Source organism: Phoenix dactylifera, chromosome 4 (assembly GCF_051530095.1).
Source record: "Phoenix dactylifera cultivar Ajwa chromosome 4, Ajwa_hap1_PhDact_Kaust_v1.1, whole genome shotgun sequence".
Taxonomy (NCBI): Eukaryota; Viridiplantae; Streptophyta; class Magnoliopsida; order Arecales; family Arecaceae; genus Phoenix; species Phoenix dactylifera.
Window position 1 is genome coordinate 45844657 of NC_143193.1, and position 23949 is coordinate 45868605.

Consider the following 23949-nt stretch of genomic DNA (forward strand, 5'->3'; position numbering starts at 1 on the left):
GAGACCCCCAACGCCCCCTCATCATTTCCACTGCCTGCTTCCACTCACCCCCCCTCCTTGCTTTCCCCTTACTCCCTTCCCTCTCACGTCTTCTCTTTCCCTCCTCCCCCGGGCCCCACCAATCAAATTCTACTCCCATTACTGCTTAGCCTCCCATTCCTAACCTGTTCTCCAATCAAATCCAATCCAACTATTTAACCATAACTCCGTATTACATCATCGTCTTGTCGTTTTACATGGTTCAGGATAACCTAAAACAGTTCCTACTACCATTTTAACAGGGCTCCCTTTCTCTCCCTTAAATACTCCTATAACCCACCTCCCTCCTCTCCAACATCCCCCATTAACTAAATCAGCATCAGCTATTCAGCAGTGGCTCACACGCTCCTTTCCTAATCGATGAAGAGTTTCAATTTTTTAGCTATATTTTATTTAATTTTTATGGTGTTTCGGAGCCATGGGCTCTCACCTGATGGGCTTGCGCTCCTCGCCTTCAAGTCGGCCGTCTCCGACGACCCCGGCGGCGCACTCGCCGGCTGGAGGGAGGATGACGCGGACCCGTGCGGGTGGCCCGGTGTCACCTGCGCCAATGTCTCTGGCTTTTCCTACCCCCGCGTCGTCGGCGTCGCCGTCGCCGGCAGGAACCTCTCCGGCTACGTCCCCTCTGAGCTCGGCTCCCTTATCTTCCTCCGCCGCCTCAACCTGCACGGAAACCGCCTCTCTGGCTCCATCCCCACACCTCTTTTCAACGCCTCTTCTCTCCATTCTCTTTTTCTTTATGATAATAATCTTTCCGGCGTCCTCCCGCCTGCCTTCTGTGACCTCCCCCGCCTTCAGAACCTCGACCTTTCCGGGAACTCCCTCTCCGGCCCGCTCCCGCCGGAGCTCCGCAACTGCCGGCAGCTCCAGCGGTTTCTTTTATCCCAGAACCGCTTCTCCGGCGAGATCCCTGCCGGGATCTGGCTGGAGATGGTCTCCCTCGTCCAGCTCGACCTCTCCTCGAACCAGTTGAATGGATCCATCCCGCCCGATCTCGGCGATCTCGATTCCCTCGGCGGCACCCTGAATCTCTCCCACAACCAGTTCTCCGGCGAGATCCCGAGCTCTCTCGGGAAATTGCCGTCCACGGTGAGCCTCGATCTTCGGTACAACAATCTCTCCGGCGAGATCCCGCAGGCGGGGTCGCTGGCGAACCAGGGCCCGACGGCGTTTTTGAATAACCCGGGGTTATGCGGGTTCCCGCTGCAGATCCCGTGCCAGGACCGCCCGGCGGGGCCGCCGGGGCGGCAGGTGGCGCCGCGCGGGAAGGAGGCGGCGCGGGAGAGGAAGGGACTCCGAACGGGTCTCATCGTTATCATCTCGGTGGCGGACGCCGCCGGCGTCGCCTTGATCGGGCTGATCGTCGTCTATCTCTACTGGAAGCTGAAAGACCGCGACAAGTGCTGCAGCTGCACCGGGAAGAGCAAGTTGGGTGGAGAAGGGGAGAAAAGCGGGGGGTGCGGGTGTTGGTCGGCGGGGAGCGGCGGGACGGAGGAGGGGGAGTCGCAGAAGGACGCGGAGAGCGGCGGCGGCGGAGGGGAGGGGAATTTGGTGGCGATCGATAAGGGGTTTTCGTTCGAGCTGGATGAGCTTCTGAGGGCGTCGGCGTATGTACTGGGGAAGGGTGGGTTGGGGATAGTGTACAAGGTGGTGCTGGGAAATGGGGTTCCGGTGGCGGTGCGGCGGCTCGGGGAGGGCGGAGCGCAGAGGTACAAGGAGTTCGTGGCGGAGGTGCAGGCGATCGCGAGGGTGCGCCACCCGAATATTGTGAAGCTGAGGGCATACTACTGGGCGCAGGATGAGAAGCTGCTCATCACCGACTTCATCTCCAATGGCAACCTCGCCACCGCTCTCCGAGGTCAGTCTTTCCTCAACCTCCCCTCCCGATTCCCTCCCCAGCTAGCTATTGCCACGTGTCATGATATGATTGGTTGTTTTTGCCGCGAGGCGCGGTATGGGGCGTAGTGGTCGGTTGGCGTTAAGGTTAGGAGCACGCGGATGCTCGATTCCTCGGTGAGAAAACTGAATCCACCGTTGGATTGATGGATCCGTTCGTTTGTTCGAGGGCGGGGGTCTATTGATTGAACGGGGAGGATTTCATTTTCGGCACGAAAGTTGATGCAGGAGGATGGGACTTCGCGGGACGACATGCCCGTTGGAGGAGGGAATGCAGTGGGACGCGCTATAACTCGATCGGTCTTCTCGTAGTTTGCACTGCCGATGACGTGGCCACAGCCTATTACCGTTAGTAGTGGTGACTTGGTGATTAGAGGTACAGGGGAATACACCGAATGGAGCTGACCCTGTCCCTCTCATTGGCCAGGGTGTGTTCAATTACCGGCCGTCGATCACTGGATGGACGATGGCCATAATTTAAGTGAAAATATTTGAGGGTAGAAAAGTCAAGACCGCAGGAATTCTAGAAAAAAAATCGTTAACTTTGGCATGGCGCTATTTGCTTTACGTTAAAAAAAAAAACAGAGGTAAACAGTTTTCTTCCATCTTTTGGGAGACAGCCAAAAGGGAAGAAGAAAAGACTTCATCAAGAAGAGAAGGTCACCTTTGTGTATAGGAACCCAAGGACAAGACCATGCAAAGGTGCCTACACTTTTTGGAGTTTTCAGAAAACCTGTCCGTTAGTTGAGGAGAGCCGACGAGTCAATTCGCAAAAGACCAAAATCTCGAAAGTTCCAAGGGGACAAACTTAGCCTAATGTAATTATGTCAAATAGGTTGCGTGCTTGGTTTTTCTTGGCTTTTTCTATAAAAATGTTATATGCATTTCATTAAGCTCATGTTTGATTTGTCCAAAGTTTTTGAATATACAAATGAACATAAGGGGAGAGAAGAGAGAACAATGATGATAACTGCAGGTCTAGTCTCATGTTTGAATTTTTATCTTTATTGAGTGGCAATCGAAACTTTTCAATTTCCTTCCAATCCGACTTTGAAGGAGAAAATAAATTTTGGAATAAATTTAAATTTTATTTTTATAATATAATTAGTGAAATCTTTTATATTGGTTCATGGGTGTGATTTTTATCCAAGCTGCAGTATTCGTGTGGGCTTCCATCCATTTTAATTTTTGAAATGGAAAGAAATCTTATCAATTTTCTAAAGTAAAAAGAAGGTTTTTTATGATGAGTGGGCCGTGTAAGCCACTGTCGTAGAAGTGGGGACAATAGGGGCTCCTCATCAAGAGTGGAGGGTCCGTTAGGGTACCTAGCCAGCTCACTCTTGGAAGTTCTTCGTACTCTGCGGTCCGGTCAAAAGTTAATAAATCCACTTTTCTAGTGGAACTTGCAAGCTTAGGGATTCTACGGTCCCTCTATAATTTACATCACGTGGACCGCTATTATTCGGTCGGGGCTAATGGATCGTTTCTGGTTGTATCTTTCGCGAGGAAGAATGTTCGTTTTTAGAAGAATGTTTTTTTTTTTTTTTCCCACAACATCAATCGGTGGATCGCATTTTGCGCAAATTTTAAAACACTTTGATTTCTATCTTCCATCTGCACGAGATACGCAATTCCAATTTTAGTTGGATTACTTGATAGCTACTATTGGAACATAAATCTGGCTTCCCAAGTCTTAAGAATTTTGGACTACAGTACTCATATTAGATAATGGAGTTTTACTCTTTTTATGTCTCTAAAATAAATAAGATGCGAGCTGAATCCAAGTTGATCTCAGTTTGCTACAGTAATAAAAGAAAAATGCTTTATTGGTAGCACAGAAATCTTGCAGGAAAAAATTCTTTTTCTTGGTCGCGCTTTAAGGCTTATAGAAATCGGATAGGGAGATGGGGTGCAAGTGATTGACACGAATAATGAAGAGAGGAGAAAACCCCTTGTTTGCATTCGGACTGGATACTTTGGATAATATGCTCGCTCTTATTTTATCACTCGTTAAAAAAAAAAAAGAAACATTAGGTGTGCCATGTATGTCATCCGTTAGTCCATGGGTCATCATGTCTTGTGCGACAATTACCAGCTAACCTTTTCCATTATTACATTGGATCCTGAATCCAATTGAAAAGCATCTCTTAAATCCCTAAAATTCACGATCGTCAAATAGAGGCATGCAAAAACCAGTCGAAATTAAAAAAAAAAAAAAAAAAATTGCACATGAATGCATTGTTTTGAAGAATACCAAGTTGAAGCATGCAACTCAAGGTCTATTTTTATTTATTAATTTCAAAATATTTTCTGATTGGGCAGGCCGATCCGGTCAACCAACTCTCTCTTGGTCCATAAGGCTTCGGATAGCCAAGGGAGCGGCCCGTGGGCTGTCCTACCTCCACGAATACAGCCCACGAAAGTTCGTCCATGGCGACGTCAAGCCTTCCAACATCCTCCTCGACGGCGACTACAACCCCTACGTCTCCGACTTTGGTCTCATTCGCCTAATCAATATAGCCAGCAGTGACCCTTCCTCCTCTACGGGCGGCGGCGGCGGCGGCGGCGGCTTCATGGGCGGGGCCCTTCCTGCCATCAAGCCCACTCCACCGGATAAGCCCAATAACTACCGGGCTCCCGAGGCTCGAGCCTCCGGAAGCCGGCCCAACCAGAAGTGGGATGTCTTCTCCTTCGGCGTGGTCTTGCTTGAACTCGTGACCGGGAAGCCACCCGAGTTCTCGTCCCCCTCGTCATCTTCCATGCCGCTAGAGCATGTGCCGGAGCTGGTGAGGTGGGTGAGGAAGGGGTTCGACGATGCGAAGCCGCTCCAGGATTTAGTGGACCCGGTGCTCCTCCGCGAGGTTCATGCCAAGAAGGAGGTGATCTCCATGTTCCATATAGCTCTTGCATGCACCGAAGCAGACCCAGAGCAGCGGCCCAGGATGAAGGTAGTATCAGAGAATCTTGATAAAATTGGGACGTAGATAAGTTCATACCATGTACGAGAAACATGCATGGCATAGATGTAGGGAATGGTCAAGCAAAAAATGGCGAAAGGAAATAGATATTGCTGGTTTTGGACAACTTATTTTTTGGGTTGGTATGGGTGGATAAAGAAGATTGTTTTTTTTCCTGATCATTCCTGGTTTTCTGAGTGGGGCTTTACCTCCTTGAAAGTTGGTGGAGTTTTTTGTTGTTGTTAAAGGATGATGTAGCATGTAGCACATATAGGAGGTTGGTTCCGAATGGGGAATCTCTTCCCAGGTTAGCAGCTGGGCTGATCAGTGTTTGCTTCCATGATTAAGTATTCTTTTAAATTGTGTCTTTCAAATGAGAGTGCGATAAATCTTGTAATACCTTCCCCAATTTATTTAGTAATAATATGTCATATCTTTCTTGTTTATTAAGAATATTAGCAAACTTATCAGTAAAAGAATTATTGTGTACTCTGCAACAAATCTTTGATCAGAATAAGAATATCTAGCTATGATCTTCAGAAGCACATAAGAAGTCGCAATTTGTCTGAAGACCTTGTCCTGAACAATCTTAGGCATCAAAGTTCACTTCTTGCACACTAATGGCAGATGCCAAGTATGTACCAGATTGCCATTTCAACGGTGCATCAGAATTTCTAATTGAACACCACCTCAATCCCCTTAATTTATGTGATCTGTATATATTATGAGCGCCCTTCCCCTCTTTTTTTTTTTTTTCTTTAAAAGAAGGCTGGAAACTTCCTACGCAAAGACGTCATAAGGATTATGAAATCGAGGTTAAAGTACAAAAAATATTAATAAAGGAGTTATAGATGACTGCCTCTACTTCAAGAGAAAAGTTTTTAATACTTATCTAATATATTTTCCATATTTATTCAGTACTATTTAATATTTTTATTTTATTTTTATTTTTATTTTTAACATGTATTGCACAATGCTTATTTGCTAGTATATTATACATAGCAAGTCTTAAAGGAATAGTTGATATGATATCACAATGCTTGCTACTTAATAGTTTCATTATTTTTAATATCATATTGTTTTAAAGTAGATATTTATTGAATTATTTATTTTCAAATCATAGACATCGACAATTAACTCATATTGAATATTACTTATTACTATTTTATATTTCAAAATATTGTTAATTAGTTTATTACCAAAAATATCTTTTTCTTTTTATGTGAGAATCGCCTTTCTACAAATGAAGGAATCATGATTCCAAAAGAATTATAGTTCCATCCTCTGTTGTCATACCAAGCATCAGAACAAGGCCAAGTTAGAATCCCCTTTCCATTCCTATGTTCATTCCATGGAACCAAATATAACAGTGGTAATATACCAACATCACATGCTTGTAATTATTATAATATCATACAAATTGCAGAAAATAGAATCTTCCATGAACAATAAAGCACATTGATATCGCCCGGTGCTGTTATAGAATCTTATCTTTGCCTTGCATCTACACAATTTAGAATGTGATCTCTCCACGCAAATTTCCGTCATTCTATATTGCATTTCTAATAAAATTTCGATACTTGCTGCAAATCATATATTCAGATACAGACATAGGTTAAAGTATACTAATGTGATTTTACTCCCGGTTTTATCAGGATAGAATGCAAAAAGCAAAATACATCCAGAAATACAAAAAGGTCAATTGCTAAAGCATCAATTAAAAGAACAAACATCCTTTACACTATTCAACTCCAATAAGCAAACACAGATCTGAGAAGTATAAAACCTCAATAAAACATGGAATATTAGATTCTGGAGAAAGCCCTGGAACCTGAATATCTTTGTGCGATGAAGATGCTTTTCCTTTGCCCCCGAAAGCCCTCTTATAATCCAAATGATTCCAGAAGCCAGAAATTTGGGAAATACAGAACTGCCCTTCATTATTGCCTGTTGGACTGCCAAAGATCAAGGGAAATGATAATACACAAATGGGAACTACTCGCATGTTAATACCTCCTTTCCATCTAACAAACAACAACCAACATAAATTCTTATATACATAAGCATGTCTGGTATCTTAATTGTTCTCTTGCTTGCTTGCACATATGCAGTTTTCACGTTCTTGGGTAAGAATCTGCACGTAAAAGCCCACGTTTATAATATCAGTGCATTATATTTATCTAGAAAAGCTTCAACATCAGCAAGAATAGTATATAGTATTTCATCTAGGTAGCTAAACAGACATACTGGGGCTGATCATCATTAGAGATCAATTTGTAAACACTATTAAAGGGAATGATGGCTAGATGAGACCAGAAGTTAACAAAAAAAAATCAAAAGAAAATCAAAGTGTTGCAACAACATTTAAGTTTAAAAAGGTATCACATAGTCTGTCAGAGTGCCATAATATTTTCTCTGGACTTATCATCTCCTCAAAATATATAAATTGAATGCTGGAGTAATAGAATTGAAATACACTTGTAAGCATATTCCTCAACGAGTTCATATCTACTTAAATAAGCCCATTTTTCTTGTGGAAGTACTGTACATATTTAAAAAATTGATAAAACTAAAGGTGCTTTAGATTTGCTTACTGTGCAACAAGGAAATGGCCACTCACAATAGGAGAACCTACTTTGTTTACAGCTACGCATGCAAAAATACATAATGCTCCGGACTTCCAGTCGAAATATGGTAAATAATTGGAGAATTCTTCAAGTTGCACCTCTGTATCATTTCATGAGGGATGAAAATCACTATTGTCTTTTGCTTCTTTTAAAGAAATAAATCATAACCTTTACATTGTTATAACCCAATGGATTGTGTTATGCATTTCTCGAGTTAGTTTTCCAAACATTGAAATTAAAATCTTGATGTTTTCTTTCTCCCGAACTAAATGTATAGCTTATTTGGATAAAGGATGGGGTACAGAAGACAAAAAGATGATCTGTACTGACTTAAACATAGAACATGCTTGACGTCTAGTATTTTGTTGCTTGCTATTGTATAGCTCACCTATGTTACAAGAAAATGAGAAAAAAAACAAGTCTCATTTTGGATAGTTCCAGGCATTAGATTGTTGGCAGCATTAGTTATAGTTTTATCATAAAATAATGCAATTTGATACACACCTCAACTTGGCTCTGCAGGGAGTTGATGTGCTGAACTGCCAAGTCTAACATGTCTGCCGTGTTTGTTTGCTGCAAAATATCAAAGAGGAAATTGTAAAATAATTATATATATCACTTCTGTCACAACAGTTTTTTTAGGAGGGGGTAAAATGATAAGCAAAGATTGTACAACTAGTATATGGCCATTGAGATTTATCCATTGTACAAAATTTTCTTTCGTGGTTGTTCTATGTACAGGGCTTCATAAATTTCATACAGTAGTAGTGGCATGAAAATAATGACCTCTTTAACTCCATTTGATAGGGATTATTTCTGCTAAAGTTTGTTTGTACCTTGTCCATGTTAGGCACAAGTTCTTGCAGCTTTCTCAACTTCTCACTGATTCTTGTTCTTCTCTCCTGGCAAGTAAATAAAGAATAAAGCTTAGCCTGAGAATGAAGGCTCGATCTATGAGGCACGTACTGATACAGGATTGCAGATATACACAGATGCTTTATTAGATTGGCTTAAACTAACCCTTTCGGCAATGCTCCGTGGGTGTGTTGCACATCCACGCTTAGCTCGGATTTTGAATGGAACCTGGTCTTGTTGGATCTGGAGGAACTTCTCTACTGTAGCAATCTCTAGGGACGTTGTTGGCAAACTAAACTGAAAGATCAAGTACGACATATAATTTAAGACTGTGGATCAGATTTTTTAAAGATTAATATCAGTCACTAAAGCCAATAATTCGAGCTCAATGTAACAATAGATTACATGAAAAATGTCCCAAGATATCCAAATTGTTACCAACCGAGCACGTGACGCAAACAGTTGTCCTTAAAATTTTGCTAGATGGCAGCAAGCAAAATTTGAAATTTGTAATAACAATGTCAAAGATAAGTTTTTTTAATTTTAAAGAATGAAGGTTATTACAGAACCAAATAGTATTTAAGGTCAAAGGAATGTTTTGTTGATTTCCATATTTCCAAACCATTGCAGGACAAGTAGGAACCTGACATGTATATAGTAGATCACTGAAAAGGTTTTACTGGTTATTTGTATTGTTTTTGCTAGCATCACAAAATTATTGAAATTACCTGAGACTCAATGCTGCTAAGACTGGTTATTATGTCCCCATTGTTATCTTTTGCCCGCTTGCTTGGAGGTGCAGAGAACACAATCGAATTTGTATCATCCCATGAGCCTATCGAAAAATTGCTCGAAATGTATGACTGCCCAACATTCCCAGCCGTCCCAGTGGAGTTGTTACTGCCACCAACACTCTCTCCCACATCTGGGACACTTATCTCAGATATTTGAGACAATGTTCCTTGTCTAGAGAAGTTCATCTGGGATTTAAATCTTGTGCTTGGCATCGCATAGACACCATCCGTTCCTGGTTGAGAATAGCTTCCAGTGTCCCTTGTAACTGAAAAACCTGTCACATATCAGACCATAATGCCCATAACATTGTGTAAAACATGGAAGCAAGTCCTAAATAACCTGTATAACAGCCCCTAAGTCAGAACAGGATTCTTAAGTCCGAACGACAAATAAACTGCGATCTTCTTGTGAGATTTTGGTGCTCCGGTTTGCTATAAAGGGATCCATATCATAACAATCAAACTCCACATGATAAACGAAAAAAACAATACTCGAAGGACCAGAAAATTCATTTGTAGAAGCTAGAATTTCCCAATTCCACTCATTCTAAAAAGTATCTAGTCTAAAATATAAGCTAATATATTTCAAGCAATTCATTAGGATGTGAAACCAGGAAGTTCTTTTTTATTTTCTTCCGTACCACTTCTCTGACCTAATCTATACATTCTTCCCTCCAATCTTGTCAGATTTTTCATATATGCTTACATTGATTTTTCTCTTCAAGATTAATTGCTACAACCTATGGCTCTGCAGATTTAATTGAAAAAACAATTATATCGAGCGTCGGCCAGACAAATGCTCATTGAGCAAATTTTGTCTGATTAGATGTGTAGGCTTTGGCATATAACCAATACAACCCACTAGTGGGTCATTTTATATTATATTGATTTTTATTGTGGGGATGTCTCTAAGAGACAGCTCATGAAAGGGTGTCTTTTCATAAAAGAGTTGCATGGAGGAATGCTTCTAAAGGATCATGTCCTGTGGCATTGCACCCTTCTAAACCCATAACTAAGAGATCATATGGTAGAATCAGCAAGCAATCAGAGAAAGAAGATTATGAGAATTCCTTACCGTTTCTGTCCCCATTTTTAGTGTTATGGTTTATAATTTTCTTCCTAGAATTTAGGCTTAGACTAGTTCAGATACACTTTTATTAGGGTGCACATTAAGACGATCATGAAACGGTTTGTTGTATCTTGACAGCACACTGACATCAACTATTTACACATGGACAGAGAGAACTGTACTCTCAAGAGTGCATACACCATAACATGCCTCGGACCAGCGTGATATTCATCTCACTTATTTCAACATATTTTATACTTAATATTTCTTATGTGATATCAAGCATGAATCTTTTTTGTCCAACAGGTTTTAAATTGGAGGATTACAAGCTCTCTTGCAGCAACATCTCTACGGAACAAACAAAGAAAACTCCATGATAACTTTTTCGACAATATAATTCAACTGTATTCAAGGCAATATGCTACTCAACTTCAACGAAGAGGATGACCAAATAATAATGATATAACAATGAAGAATACTGCTTACAGACAACTCCAATGAAACCAAGTTAGCACTTAATCAAGCTATGGATGACAGGGCCATGTGCCTGGTAAGGTCCATTTTCATGCAAATTTTCAAGCAGGCGAGGAGTATTTCACAACAGTTGTCCATGGAAGCTTTTCATTGCCAGCATCAGTTATTACTAAATAGTAACTAGTGTTCGATGCATTCATTTTATTGATAGGAAGAAATATAGTAGACATTCAGATTGATGCAACACTATGTGATATGCTAAGGAAGTCTTTCGCACATAGAGGCATGGCGCCATGATCCTGCCACAAAGAGATCACAGGAGCATATTCCGAACTCAACTCTCTAATGGATCTCAAAAAGCAAATTCATTCCAATCCTTCCAACTAGCTAATTTATAACTTAACTAGAGGTGGGCATGTTTGATGCACGATAGGGGAAGCATAGATGTCTGTGATTCATGTGAAAGGAAGCACTCATATTGATGTTTCCAACCCAAACAACTGCACTCCCGCTTTTAGCTAGTGAATTCCTCTTGTTTCACTCACTTTACTAGCAGAGCTAATTAAGGTGAACCTTTGATATGGATGGAACTAGCTATAGATCACTTAACAGCTGCACAAGTGGTAGGTTTTAGCATATTAGAGTCATCTACATAATGTCAAAACTAAGATTCATCGTCTTGGTACTGGTACCATACTAGAACAATGTCGGTATGGTATAGTATGAAATTTTTTTAAGTATATCAAGTACCTTCGGTACGCCATCTGTACCGGATACCGGTACTGAACTGATATGGTATGGTACGCTCTGTACCATCAAATAGATGGCAGTCTTCTTCATCGACTAAGGTAGAGAAACCAGGGGAGAAGGTTTCAAGAATTCACCTTATGGCAGTAGAGGTACAGTAATTTTCTTTTTAAACTTTTCTCTTAAGCCAGCTAGATTAATAGAATTGTGAGCACGAGAGATACCACATCTAGAGTGACATGAACAAAAAGAGGTGGGCCAAAGATGACATCCTCCTCCATTTGGCACGAGGAGAGAGGACACGCAAGGAATCCCCAAACGTAGAAGTCCACTGAACCCGGACACCCAAAACTCCAGTCCCATCACCCCAAACAGCTCATCTGGGCCACCCATTCAATGATACACCCACCCTTCTTATAGTAAAAACCATGAAACTAAACTCCATCGAACCCCATCCACATCCAAGAAAAAGTTCAATGTTACCATCACTTAGCCTGCCACCATGACACTCGGGTTCGGATCCGGATCCGGATCCGGGCCCACCCATGGGCCGATCCAAAACACAGATCACTAAATTGGATGGACCCATTGATGTTCAAATACACGGAATGAAGGATATTCTAAATATTTTAACATAATTATAGCAAAAGTAAGATAAGGAGAGAAGACTAGCTACAAGCAACCGTACCTGTCGTAATTTGTCAGCTCTCTCAGGCGTTCTCTAAAACGATAAAAAAATCCGAGCCCCACTTTACGAACCCGAAACCCGCCGCGAACCACAGTTTCCCCACAAAACCGTGGTTTCCGTCTTTAGAAACGCGTTTCCCCGTTTCCTAGTGGAATCGACCGTCTTACGTTCTCCTCGGGATAAAATGGTGCGGATAGCAGCGCATCTTTGGACTGAACGAAGCGTTTCCCGATTCGTTTCCCGACAAAGTTCAGAAAAGAAGAGAGGGGGAAAAAGAACTGACCGTTATCGACCATGAGATGAGATAAGAATCCGGCGGGCGAGCTGCTGTGACGAATCAACGGACTCCCGCCGCCCCTCGAACTCCCATCCGCCGCCGGCGCCGCCGGAAACGGTGGAGCGAGAGCGCCGACAGAGATCTTTCCCACGCCGTAGGACCGCGGCATACCGGACCCAATTCCGCCCCCGCCGCCGTCTTTGCTTAGGCAGGGATCGAGATCCGGCGATGCGGCGCCCGCGCCGGCCTTGCAGGTAGACTCCGACGTCAGGCACGACGACTCGCCGGAGAAGAACCTCCCCATCTGGAACTCTCCTCCTCCTCCGCCGCCGGCAACGACGGTGTCGGCGATGCTGCTGAGGAGCGATCCCGGTGCCGACACGTACCTCGCCAGCCCCGCAGGCGGCCCGGCCGCCGTAAACATCGCCATCCCCTTGCTCCCGTTCGGCGGCGACCGCTCCATACTACCCACCCTTTACAGAGAGCAGAGAAAGTCACTCGGTTTTGGACTGGATTGAGAAGTGGACGAGAGAGAGAGAGAGGGCATGGATGGAGAAGGGGGGGAGGGGGGATGAATGGAGGACTTTAGTCGCAATAAAGAAAGAGGCTTGTGATTCGTCCTTCGGGATGGTGGGGCCCAGTGTAAAATGTTGAAGAGGGGAGGGGGGGGGGGGGGGGGGGATTCTTGACGGTTTATAACTTGATTAATCATAAAGCTTTGAGTTACGTGATGCTCGTGGGAATTAATTAGTGCTAAGATTCTGAGTTCCACTGTTCATCAACGTGGGATTCCTTTGAGTGGATCGATGTGAACCCTGAACCAGGGTTCCTAATTCTATTAACGTTGCACCGCATAGCCATCCGCACCGCCGATCATAACCATTCATTCCTATAAATCTCATTCATCAAGCATCCATATCGGTGCACAACTGTAAAAAATAAATGGCTGCGATTGGCAACGTACATAGCTATATGAAGGTAAATTGACCCCTTAGAAGTTTATGGCAAGAGTTAATTGTACTCCACTCTTATTCGAACCCAAGGTGGATCCTATTGGTGAGAAAGGGTTTCTTTGCTTGCAAGAGAAATCATATGTCAACTAGAGGAATATCTCGATTTGATTTTTTGCTTAAATTTGAGATACGAGAAGATCGCCTAGGATGCAAGTTAATGGTAATTTAAACCAACTTTAGATGGAAATTGGACTTTGAGATATGTTGATATGGTCCCGCAAGTTGATAGACCCAATAAATATTATTTGTGATACAACCCTACCTTGTTGACTTTAATGGTTTGATAAATAAGTCTCTTGGCCTAATAAACATCCTATAATGATTGTGCTGTTAATTAGCTAGCAACAAGAAGACTGACACCTTTAAAATTTATTGCTTACTATTGCAGGTCAATGAGGGGTAGATAATGAAAGGGCTTGTTAATATGGCCATGTGGTTATTATTGACTATGATTTTTATATTTTTTTTCCATAATTGATTATTGTTTCTATTATATTTATATCATTCATTGTGATGGCTAGGTGAAATACCTAGAGATACTAAGAGTAGAATATGACTTTCCTAAAAAGTAGCTTAATAGTAGTAAAACTGCCAGTAATTCCTTGAGATTTCATGCTTTTGGTCAAATTCCTGGTCAATGGTTTATTGAGATTTCAAAAAAAAAGGCTTAACACTACCAAAAATAGACAACTTTGTGCTTTCTATACATATAATTTAGAAATTATACGGGAGAAGTTCTTTATACCCAATACTAATTGATGGTGGTATATGTTTTATGTATTAATTTGCATCCTAACCAAATTTATTCATTAGAGCTTATATACTAGTTTGTATTTTTGAAACTGTGTTAGGATAAGAGAGTAAGAGAGAACCCAAATCCGGTACTATCTATTGACATAAAAGTTTAGGTCAGAAATTTTGACCTATCTGATTCGAACTTAAAATCTCTTGACCCAATCCGACCCGAATAGGGTCAGGTCGGGTCGAGTTTTTCATTTTCGGCTAATTTTTCTTATTGATGACATCGATCATTAGATTTTTGGCTAGTATATCCATAGTATTAATCATATAATTAAATTTTCTAATCGTCACGGTTCTTTTATGCTGAAAACTGTGTCCATCTTATACACATCTGATGGCTCAAGGATAGTTGCCTTGTCACACAAAGGTTACAGAAATCTAGAGTAATATGCTGATTTTTGGCTGCAATACTCCATTCCTCATGAAAAGTCTTCCTTTAGCTCAATTTTGCGAATTTTGGGATATTCTTTTTGTTAGAGGCATGGTGGTTAGCAACATCATCTGCTTGTCTATGCGCATGCGAGGTGATGACTAAGATTTTCGCTGATGCATTGTGAAAGTTTTTAATGATTATTTTGTGGAAGTAGATTTCTTTCTGATTGCCAACTACTATGATGTTGTCATAATCAATCCAGTAGTATCGAAATATTTGATTACTTCGATATTGATATTTTTCATATTTATAGACTTTTGCAAACACAAGCATGTTGAGAAGACATGGAATGATCATGCTAAAACCTTGATGCCCATGCCCCAGAGTGTTCAACCCAATAGAAAACATTTGAAAAATTGGTTGTTGCTAACTCATGTTCGAACTAGTCCAAGACATACCTAGAGTTTATTGTATTGGTCAAAGTATGATCATAGAACAAGACTTTTTCTACTTTAGTGATCAAGTTTATGAAAATCATTATTCCCCAACATATAATTTAGGCCAACAATTGATGATAAGAAATATCAATTACTGCTAAATGCCCCATGGCATGGCACAGAGTAGAGTCTCTTGATAGTTTTATCAGAGGCCTACCTAGAGACATCCAAACTTCACTAGAATTTGGGTAGTTAGGCATCGGAGGAAAAAAAAAAAAAAAAAAAAAGGCTATAATAGCAATGTGGTGGAGGACTGCTAATGTGAGAACCCATGTGGGCATGTGTTTAGTCCCACATCGGTTATTCGTCGAGAAGATCTTGGGTACTTATACAAAACTAAGAACCTAAAAAAATATCTTTTGACTAGCTTTTTTGGATAAGATCCTGAATTGTTACAAATTATATTAGAGCGAACTCGGTCCATAGCCTATGTGGATTAGAAAACACTACAATACGGGTTAATGGAGGCTGACCACGGACCGATCATGGTGCTTATGATTAGATTTGAATAGATTTTGAACTCTTAGCCTGACGAGAACATTAGAGCTTCAACGGAGGGAATATGTATGGACCCATATAGGCGCGTATTTAGTCCCACATCGGTTATTCACTGAGAAGATCTTGGGTATCGTTGTTACAGCTAATGTGCACTCGAGACCGGCTTGTTTAACTCTAAACATTTGAAATCACAATAAAACCCTTGGTTTAAAGCTTTCATCCATACATGATGCATGCCCCTTCGCCATGATTCTCCTTGTAAGTGTCCAATCAAACATGATAATAAATTTAGAGGATAGAGGGATGGCTGGTTGGTCTACATTGCCCAAAAGGCAAGTCACTGTTCTATAATTTCCTAAGCAGAACGTCACTTTCTGGAGCCATCAATTGGAGGAGATAGCATTCTTAGATCGATTCACTGGCAGGAGAAGCCCAAGCCTTGCGAGAAATGCCCGCTGCTCTCCGCCACGTCCCAATCGCGTCTGCACTGAAAGAATGCCTGCCTTCCCTTCATATGCCGTAGCCTTTATTATTGGAAAACTGCACCTGAAAGAGACTCTTGGTCGGCCGGAGCTTTCTGAGAGGCCACGAAAGCAAACGGCCTTTGAACCAAATGAGACTGTTTGATTGTTTAAGTATGATAAAACTTCCACTCCCTCTCTTTCCTTTTCTCCTTTCTCTTTCTTCTCTTTTGTTAATGTTATATGGCTAAAATATCCTTTTCTTTCTGCATTGAGCTTTCAAAAAGCAGATGGATACATGCCCTTCCATGATTATGATATCTACATGTTTTCCTTTTCTATCATGTGTTGGAGGATTTCAAAATTTTAAGCCTATCATTTCTTTTCTCTTGTATACTTTTTTAGTCCCACATTGGAAAGAGATAGAAACTCAAATAGTCTTCAACCTTTCTAACTTGGTGAAACAAAGAATGTATGAAGCCCACACGCGCATGAGCGCAATTGAGGGCCAAATCTGAAAACGGGTTAATCAGGCGCGGGAGTTGGACTTGGCTTGTTTTTGCTTCTTTGAATTTAAATTTTTAGTAATCATCGTGTTCTTTTAAACACACCTCTTCCTTTTCTTTTTAAACCCTATCAGATCAAAGGATTAACTGATTTATATCTCATCCATATCTTCCTCTTCGTACTCTTCTCTGTTTGACTATTTTCTCTTTTCATTTATGAGCGAATCTGGGTTGTTTACTTGTCACTGCATCTACGAGTGTACGTTTGGAGTGACCCGGTTATTGTATCCTGAAGAATAGGCCGTCATTACCTGCTACACTGAGATTTGTTCTCCGAGAGGCGAGATCTATTCTTAAGGACAATGATAACATGCCTCAACCGACGATAAATTTTCTTTCCATCTGTTCTTTTACTAACATTATGTTGCATTCATTTTCTTCCCCTATGCTCAGTTGAAATTTACTCAACTTGCTCCCTTAGTTATTTTGCTTGAAAATGCATATAATGTATTAAAAGTTTTGAGGGGCATGTGTGAAATTTCTTGCTGATGGCAACCTTGAGATTCTAAGGGGTAAATAGACAGTTTTCATTTTTTTTTCAGAAGAATATATGCTAGTTTTGTTAGATTTCTAAAATGGAATTGGGAAAAGTTCAAGACTTTTTTTTTGTTGATAAAAGCAAGGTTTAGGACTTTTGGATGCGTATGTATGTACATTGCACTCAGTGCAGGATAAATAAGCAAATAACTAGATTTATTCCAAACTTAATGTCAAGTTTGAATTGATTTAAACTAGATTTAAGGTTATTAAACTGGTTAATTGGGCATGTATTCAGCTTGGTTTGAAATTAAAATCAAATTGAACTCGAAAAAATGTCAAACTTGGTCTTTGAGCTCGGTCTGAAAGTTAGTTTCCAACCAAGCATGGTTAGGTCTAGGCTTGATCAAGCTCAGCTCGATAACAACCCTAGTCTTCATCTCCATTTTTGGCCCTTCCACCCATCTAGGATATATGTATAAGTCCCTTAAGATGACTGAAAATGTCATAGTATTTTTCGGGAAAACAATCCAAATGATCAATGAATGAAATGACATATAAATATGCTATAACAAATACAAGCTATACAAAAGAATGTCTATCCTTCCCCTACCCACCCCCCAAGACTATACAGACATTAGCATCTTAATAGGAACAATAATTGAAACAATAAGGTCAAATAACATGAGATTATCCTCTGCAAGAATGGAAAATATGAATAGATTCTGGCTTGTATGTTGTCCAGAGTTACTGTCTCAACTCCCAATGAAGATAATTCTTGTTTAGAGTATCCAGATTCCTGAAATGCAACCCAACCATGCCTGCATTCCCAACTGCCTCCACATTTGCCATCCTGAAATTTGTTAGCAACAATTACATCAGTAACATGCAAGATGTAAGGGAAAAGGAATCACAGGCTAGTAGATTGGTGAAAAGGAATTATAAGTAAAGCCTCTTTCCACATTAAACTCCAAAACCTTACTTGCTGTGGTGATACTTTTTCTGTTTTAGTTTTTTTGGAAAGCAACCGTGCTGACAGACAAGGATAATTCTTAATGCAATATTCTCCACTTTTTTAATGACTGACCAAGATTAGGGGTGACAATCGGGTTGCATCGGAACGGTGCTGGTCAGGTCGGATACAAGATAGGTCCATTAAATGAGTCAAAAATGCAGACCCAAACTTGACTATTTTATTAAGAGCCTGTTTGGAAAATCCGGCAAAATTGGACTGTATTTTCTATTGGATTCATAGAGTGGGCAGTCTATTTGGATAGGGAGCATATCAACCTAATACCGCTCCAGCCCAAAAAAAAAAAGACTTCCATGGGTCTTTTTTTTCTTCTTGCAGACCAACAGGCGCACAGATGAGATTTAGGATAAAACTAGGATGGGCTTTTAAAAGAATACGGGCTGTGTAGGCCAACAGACCCAATTCATGCAGGAAATAGGGCCCAATCCTACTGCATTTTTCAAACAAGCTCTAAACAGGTAACCTAACCTAATCTTCAACAGGCTGAATAAGTTAAATAGGTTAAACAGGTTAAGCATTGCCATCCCTACTGTAGAATTACAGTTTAAAAAGTGTTACTAAAAATAAAAACATAATCTACTTTGGGCCTATGTTCCAAGAAAAATATCATATCGGAGTACGGTGGAAATAGGACAGCTAGCAGGGTTGATAGGGGGGAAAAACTTGTCAGAAAAAAAAAGAAAACTGCTGTATTTTCTGTGCATGCTTGAAACTCAGTTCTTTGTTTGCTAAAACAATTTGCTGTTTCAGATCAGACTGAAACAATGCACCAGCAGTCATATCAGCACCTCACACAAGCCCTAGCAAATAGGTAGAGTGTGGTTTGACACTTGACACACACTACAGATAAGAAACCTCTGGATCCCATTTTCTGTTTCCATTCCTTCAATTCTCTTTTATCCTCTTAACCAAAAAGCAGTGTATTTCAACCAAAAAAAATAGCAAGAAAAATAAAAAGGAAAGAAAAGAACATCAAAAAATGAACTAAGCTTAATGAATGCATGTCTCAAGTGATGGCCTGCATAGGTGAGATTTGGATGCATGACTGCAGCTTTTATAGTGCAGACCTTGGTGCTCAGTCTACAATGTGAAAGAGTCTGACAGAAGATGAAATTAATAGCAGCCATAAAACAAAACAAAAGGGATACAACCAGCACTATAAACACACAAAAAAAGGGAAAAAAGTGAGCAACATACCAGAACCCACAGCATAAACTGTACTAAGTGTTGATATAGAGATTTATAGATGAAATATCAATCCATTATTCCCCACCAACATTGGTGTTGACACCAAGTATCCCTGGTTTATGTTGCAGTGTCCATGTATCAAATCGTTTTGTGACATGAAGTGTTAGAAAGTAGACACAACACTTGTGCTCAACAACGAGATTGCTATCCCATTAAATCAAGTTTATCTTTAGTACTCTTAGACCAAAAGTAAAACTCACTTAGTCACTGGTGCTATATATTTTCCTTTTGAATTCTTCAGATTCCATAATCTTCTTTTAGGTATATGTTTAATTTCATTAGTATCTACTTCCATTATTGTTAGGAGCAAGGATATAAATATCATGTGCTTGTGGCATATCGGACTGGTATTAGCACAATATTGTGCCATGTTGAGCCTTGCCAAAGGATGACAGGCACTGGCATGATAGCATGCCAAGTGCTATCATGCATCCAGTATCACAGCAATGCTACATGCAAGTATGGCACAGGAGTGGTACTCATGCATGTACTGTCATGCTAACCAGCACTTAAATTTTTGATTAGGAAATAATTGCTGAAAATTTGAATGATGGTCAACTAATGATATGAAAGGTAAAAGGTAAAAGTAGTAGTAAGAGTAAATACTCCAAAAATGCTAAAAAAAGGAAGAAAACACATTAATAACTAATCATCAACTAATGTGATATAGCAAAAGAATCTTTTGCCCTAGTATTGCAAACATACCTCATCAATCAACCCTGTCTCAAATTCAACCCATGCAGTAGGGTGCTTGCTTTCTAATAGTTCTTTAATGGACATCCTACAAAAGGAGATGTTTAGTCAAATGGAACTTCTAGATTACTAAATGAACTTCTTAATGAGAATATTACAAGAAATAAATTGAAGTAATCATATAAAAAATTAAGATTCTTAGATTTGTTCCATATGCTCGAGCAGAACAACCATCTTCACCGGGAAAAGAAAAATCTTACTACTAATCTATAGTAGTCAAGAGATACATTCATGCCCAAGAGAAACTGAACGATCAAAAATATTAGCAAGACACATGAATACATATCAATTATTTGCAGACTTGTGTATTTTTCATGTCAATGACCACCAGTTTCAACAAAATACCTATATCATGTGGTACCTAACCAACATGAGCACACTATTATTAATACCTATATTCATGATATTTTAATCCTTGATGATGAAGTCCTTTTCTTTTCTTGGTCCAATCTCCACATATTATGAGAACACTATTATTAATAAGATCAAATGTTCTTCTAGAAGAGTGTTCCAGTGCATAAGGCTTTTATCATTGCCGGGTCTAGGAAGGTTAAAATTATGCAGCACTACTCCCACGTGCAGAGAGGCTGTTTCTGTATTTTAAACATATGACACCTAGATCATAATAAAGCAATTTTACCTTTGCACCAAGACCTGCCTTCTATCAAACATTCTTTTAATTTCTTTATTATCTTACTCATCCTCAAGGGTCAAATGTTGTCTATATGAGATATGAGCTACCCATATAAGTAGAAGAAATTATCGCTAACTCTAGACATCCATCCATATAAGTTGATTCACTTAGTCAATCAGGGTGCGTTTGGTTCACGACCGGAATTGGAATCAGAATCAAAAACGGAATGATTGGAATGAAAATTGGAATGGCCATATTCTTCGATGCATTTGGTTCGTGATTAGAATTGGAAAATCAATTAAATAGAGGGATATTTTTGGAGAGTCAATTAAATAGAGGGGTATTTTTGAAAAATCAATTTTTGAAGTAAATCTGGCAGAATGGTAATTGAATATTAGGAGGAGAGTCGAGATTGAGTTTTGGAGGATTAGGGTATTTCCCATTTTCCTTGAGCATAGGGATGGGAATGGGACTCCTCTCCAACCAAACCACTGGAGTGGGAGTCACTCATTCCCATTCTTATTCCAGAGCCAAACTCCCCTCAACCAAGTATGTCATTGGAGTAGCCGATAACATGTTATAGTGACTATTGCACATTTTGATGTTATGCCTCCACTCTTGGAATGAGTTATGAGGATCCATAGAGGCTATTAACATCAATAATGATATGTATATACAACAAGCTTGTTTTAGCCTCAAACTAGTATGAAGTAGTAATGTTCCACATCTAGGCATCTATATCTTATTACAAATAGCCAACAAAATCCACTAATATATATTTGAAACAAGTTAGCTCTCAATTTTTTTTTAGATCATTATGCAACTAAGCATATAAAATTCCCTGATGTAGCTAACCATACTTCTCACCTCTTGATGATGTCTGATCAAATTTGCAACACATTGCTTGCAAGATCCATTGTGAAAAAAATCCACCAATGACCTGGTTTCATCTTTTCTCAGGATGCATTCTTAATGCTTTTTCGTCGAAGATGCGATCTTATGGATTTCATTCCGCTAAAGGTTGATGCATGGCTGCCTAGATGCTACCTCAAATTGCACACTATGCAAGTATCCAATACAAATGAGATTCTAATTGAATAAAACTAATGTAGTGTCAGATCCTTATTCCAAGTATCCTATTTTTTCTAAAATTTAAAAAACCTTGGAACGCTCCTTGGATATGCCCTAGATACTCTATGAACACCTCCATGGATAGGGAGGGTTTTTCATTCCTTTTCTTGATGAATGTTGACATTTCAATTGCGAATGGTTAGTTGTAAAGTTTTTGATGCTATGTTATTGTGAGAAGTATGCACTCTAGTAAATTGATTTAATGATTACTAAATAATGGAGTTTATGAATGTTCATGTTTCTGTGTGAAGCATGATCTATGTTCTTATGATAGGCCTGGTATGTTCTATGGATTTTTTTTATGCAAATGTAAAATTTATTTATTTGTTTATTTATTGCCATGTTGTAGGCATATCATGTTCTGTTTTCTAAATATTTTCTATAAATCATTATCTATGTTCTTATGATAGCCCTGGTATGTTCTATGGATTCTTTTTATGCAAATGTAAAATTTATTTAGTTGTTTATTTATTATCATGCTGTAAACATATCTTGTATCCATACCTACTAAAATTCACTCCCACAAGTTTCATATCTTGGCCTTCTTGAACCTCTCTTCAGTCAAATAACTTCTCAAAGTAGCAAGCCACTCAAGAAAAAGTATAGGGTAAGATGATCATGAAACACTAATTATCATTCTTTTTTGTCAGGCTAGAATAAATTGGATCTGGATGAAGAAACAACAAATCATGCGAAGTCAGGCTAACTAGTCCATGCCAGTGCCGGGTTTTCACCTTATGAATTCTATCATGCCAAGTCAGGCTAGTCTTTTGCCCAATGACATGGCAAGACTTTTGGGAACCAACAAAGGTTTGTGCCTGTGCATGCCACCAACTTAATACCTTTTTGGCATGGACCAGCAGGCATGATGCAAGAATACATACTCCTGTACCAGCTGAATGCAACTTTATAAGGTTTTAAGGATCCAGAGTCTTATAGAACACCTCAGAAGTATCTCTTCACTTTGCCCACCCACTCTAGCTCTATTTGATAGATCTCCACTTATCTCTATTTTTTGATAGATTTCACACAAGATAGAGAAACAGATTGCAGTGTTATATTTCATGCATCTCCATTAAAATTGCATTATGTATCCTCAATTACTATTACCTTTTTGGAAAATATATAGTCTGAAATACTTATCAAGGAAAATGGAGATTAAACATAAACAGACAGAGACCTATATTATTAGGTTACATCTCGAAAATAAAGGTATAGGGTCAACTGAAGGCCAGGGTGTTAAGAGGATTTCTGCCGACAAGGAGAAAATGTGGTTTCATGGGAGAAGAGTAAAATGCATTGTAAATGCATCAAAATCTCTTAGTTCTCGAATTTAATTTACTGTTATAGCATATACAATTAATATGTCTGAAGTTTCATAAGTTGCACTGAACATTTAAGGACAGAGAAGAAATTAAGCAAAGGACCATGAAAGTGACAGTAAAAATATTAACCCTACCATTATCTCGACTTCTTCTTACTTTCTTACACTTTTCTTTTCTTTTTCTTTTTCTCCTTTTTTTCACTGAACTTTATTTAAAATGACATGGTTACATCATGCAACATGAGTTTCAGGCCCTAACAACTGTCTCAACAATATTATAGACTAGCAAGTGTCAGCATAACTTGTAAGTCAACCAAAATTCCTGGTTCTATTCCAACTTATTTATTATTTATTTTTTCCCTTCTCTTTCATCATTGCTACCTGTGCTAATAAAACAATTATTTGATAGAAATGCAATATCAAATAGAAGTTAATGTTTCTTCAACTCAGCAAGATCATAACTCCATAGGCAAAGAGGAAAACTCAATCAACAAGAACGGAGGGAAAGAGGGTAACGAACTGGAAGAAGGCGGGGTTGTCGTGGTAGAAGGGATCGCGGATGATGGTGTCCAATGACATCAAAGAGCAGGACGGGGAGCCTCCGGTGCTCTGTGAGGCCGGAGGTCGAGCAGCTGGCGGCTAACGACGGGCGAGGCCTCGAGGATCCAGTTCACATATAAAAAGATGAACAGAATCGCAGATTGAATTATCTTTTTT

General features: G+C 39.9%; 2 protein-coding genes and 1 long non-coding RNA gene across 4 annotated transcripts; 1 reads left to right on the plus strand and 2 right to left on the minus strand.

The window, feature by feature from the left end:
• Positions 1-312: 312 nt before the first annotated feature.
• Positions 313-5074, plus strand: LOC103702926 (Leucine-rich repeat protein kinase family protein). The gene is made up of 2 exons (XM_008785567.5): positions 313-1897; positions 4258-5074. The coding sequence occupies exons 1-2, from the start codon at positions 400-402 to the stop codon at positions 4917-4919; spliced, it is 2160 nt and encodes a 719-aa protein (XP_008783789.3). The 5' UTR covers positions 313-399; the 3' UTR covers positions 4920-5074.
• A 1356-nt stretch (positions 5075-6430) lies between these two features.
• On the minus strand, positions 6431-13040 carry LOC103702925 (transcription factor bHLH129-like). 2 transcript variants are annotated; one of them, XM_008785566.6, is made up of 6 exons: positions 12430-13040; positions 9103-9434; positions 8540-8671; positions 8356-8421; positions 8024-8092; positions 6431-7026 (listed from the first exon to the last, which is right to left on the minus strand). In XM_008785566.6, the coding sequence occupies exons 1-6, from the start codon at positions 12884-12886 to the stop codon at positions 6970-6972; spliced, it is 1113 nt and encodes a 370-aa protein (XP_008783788.3). In that variant the 5' UTR covers positions 12887-13040; the 3' UTR covers positions 6431-6969. The 2 variants fall into 2 exon arrangements, with proteins under 2 accessions (XP_008783788.3, XP_008783787.3); XM_008785565.6 differs by having other exon boundaries at positions 9103-9443; positions 12430-12992.
• A 4351-nt stretch (positions 13041-17391) lies between these two features.
• On the minus strand, positions 17392-23949 carry LOC148714110 (uncharacterized). Its single transcript, XR_015977251.2, has 3 exons — positions 23753-23949; positions 20096-20171; positions 17392-17962 (listed from the first exon to the last, which is right to left on the minus strand). It is a non-coding gene; the product is annotated as an uncharacterized LOC148714110 (long non-coding RNA).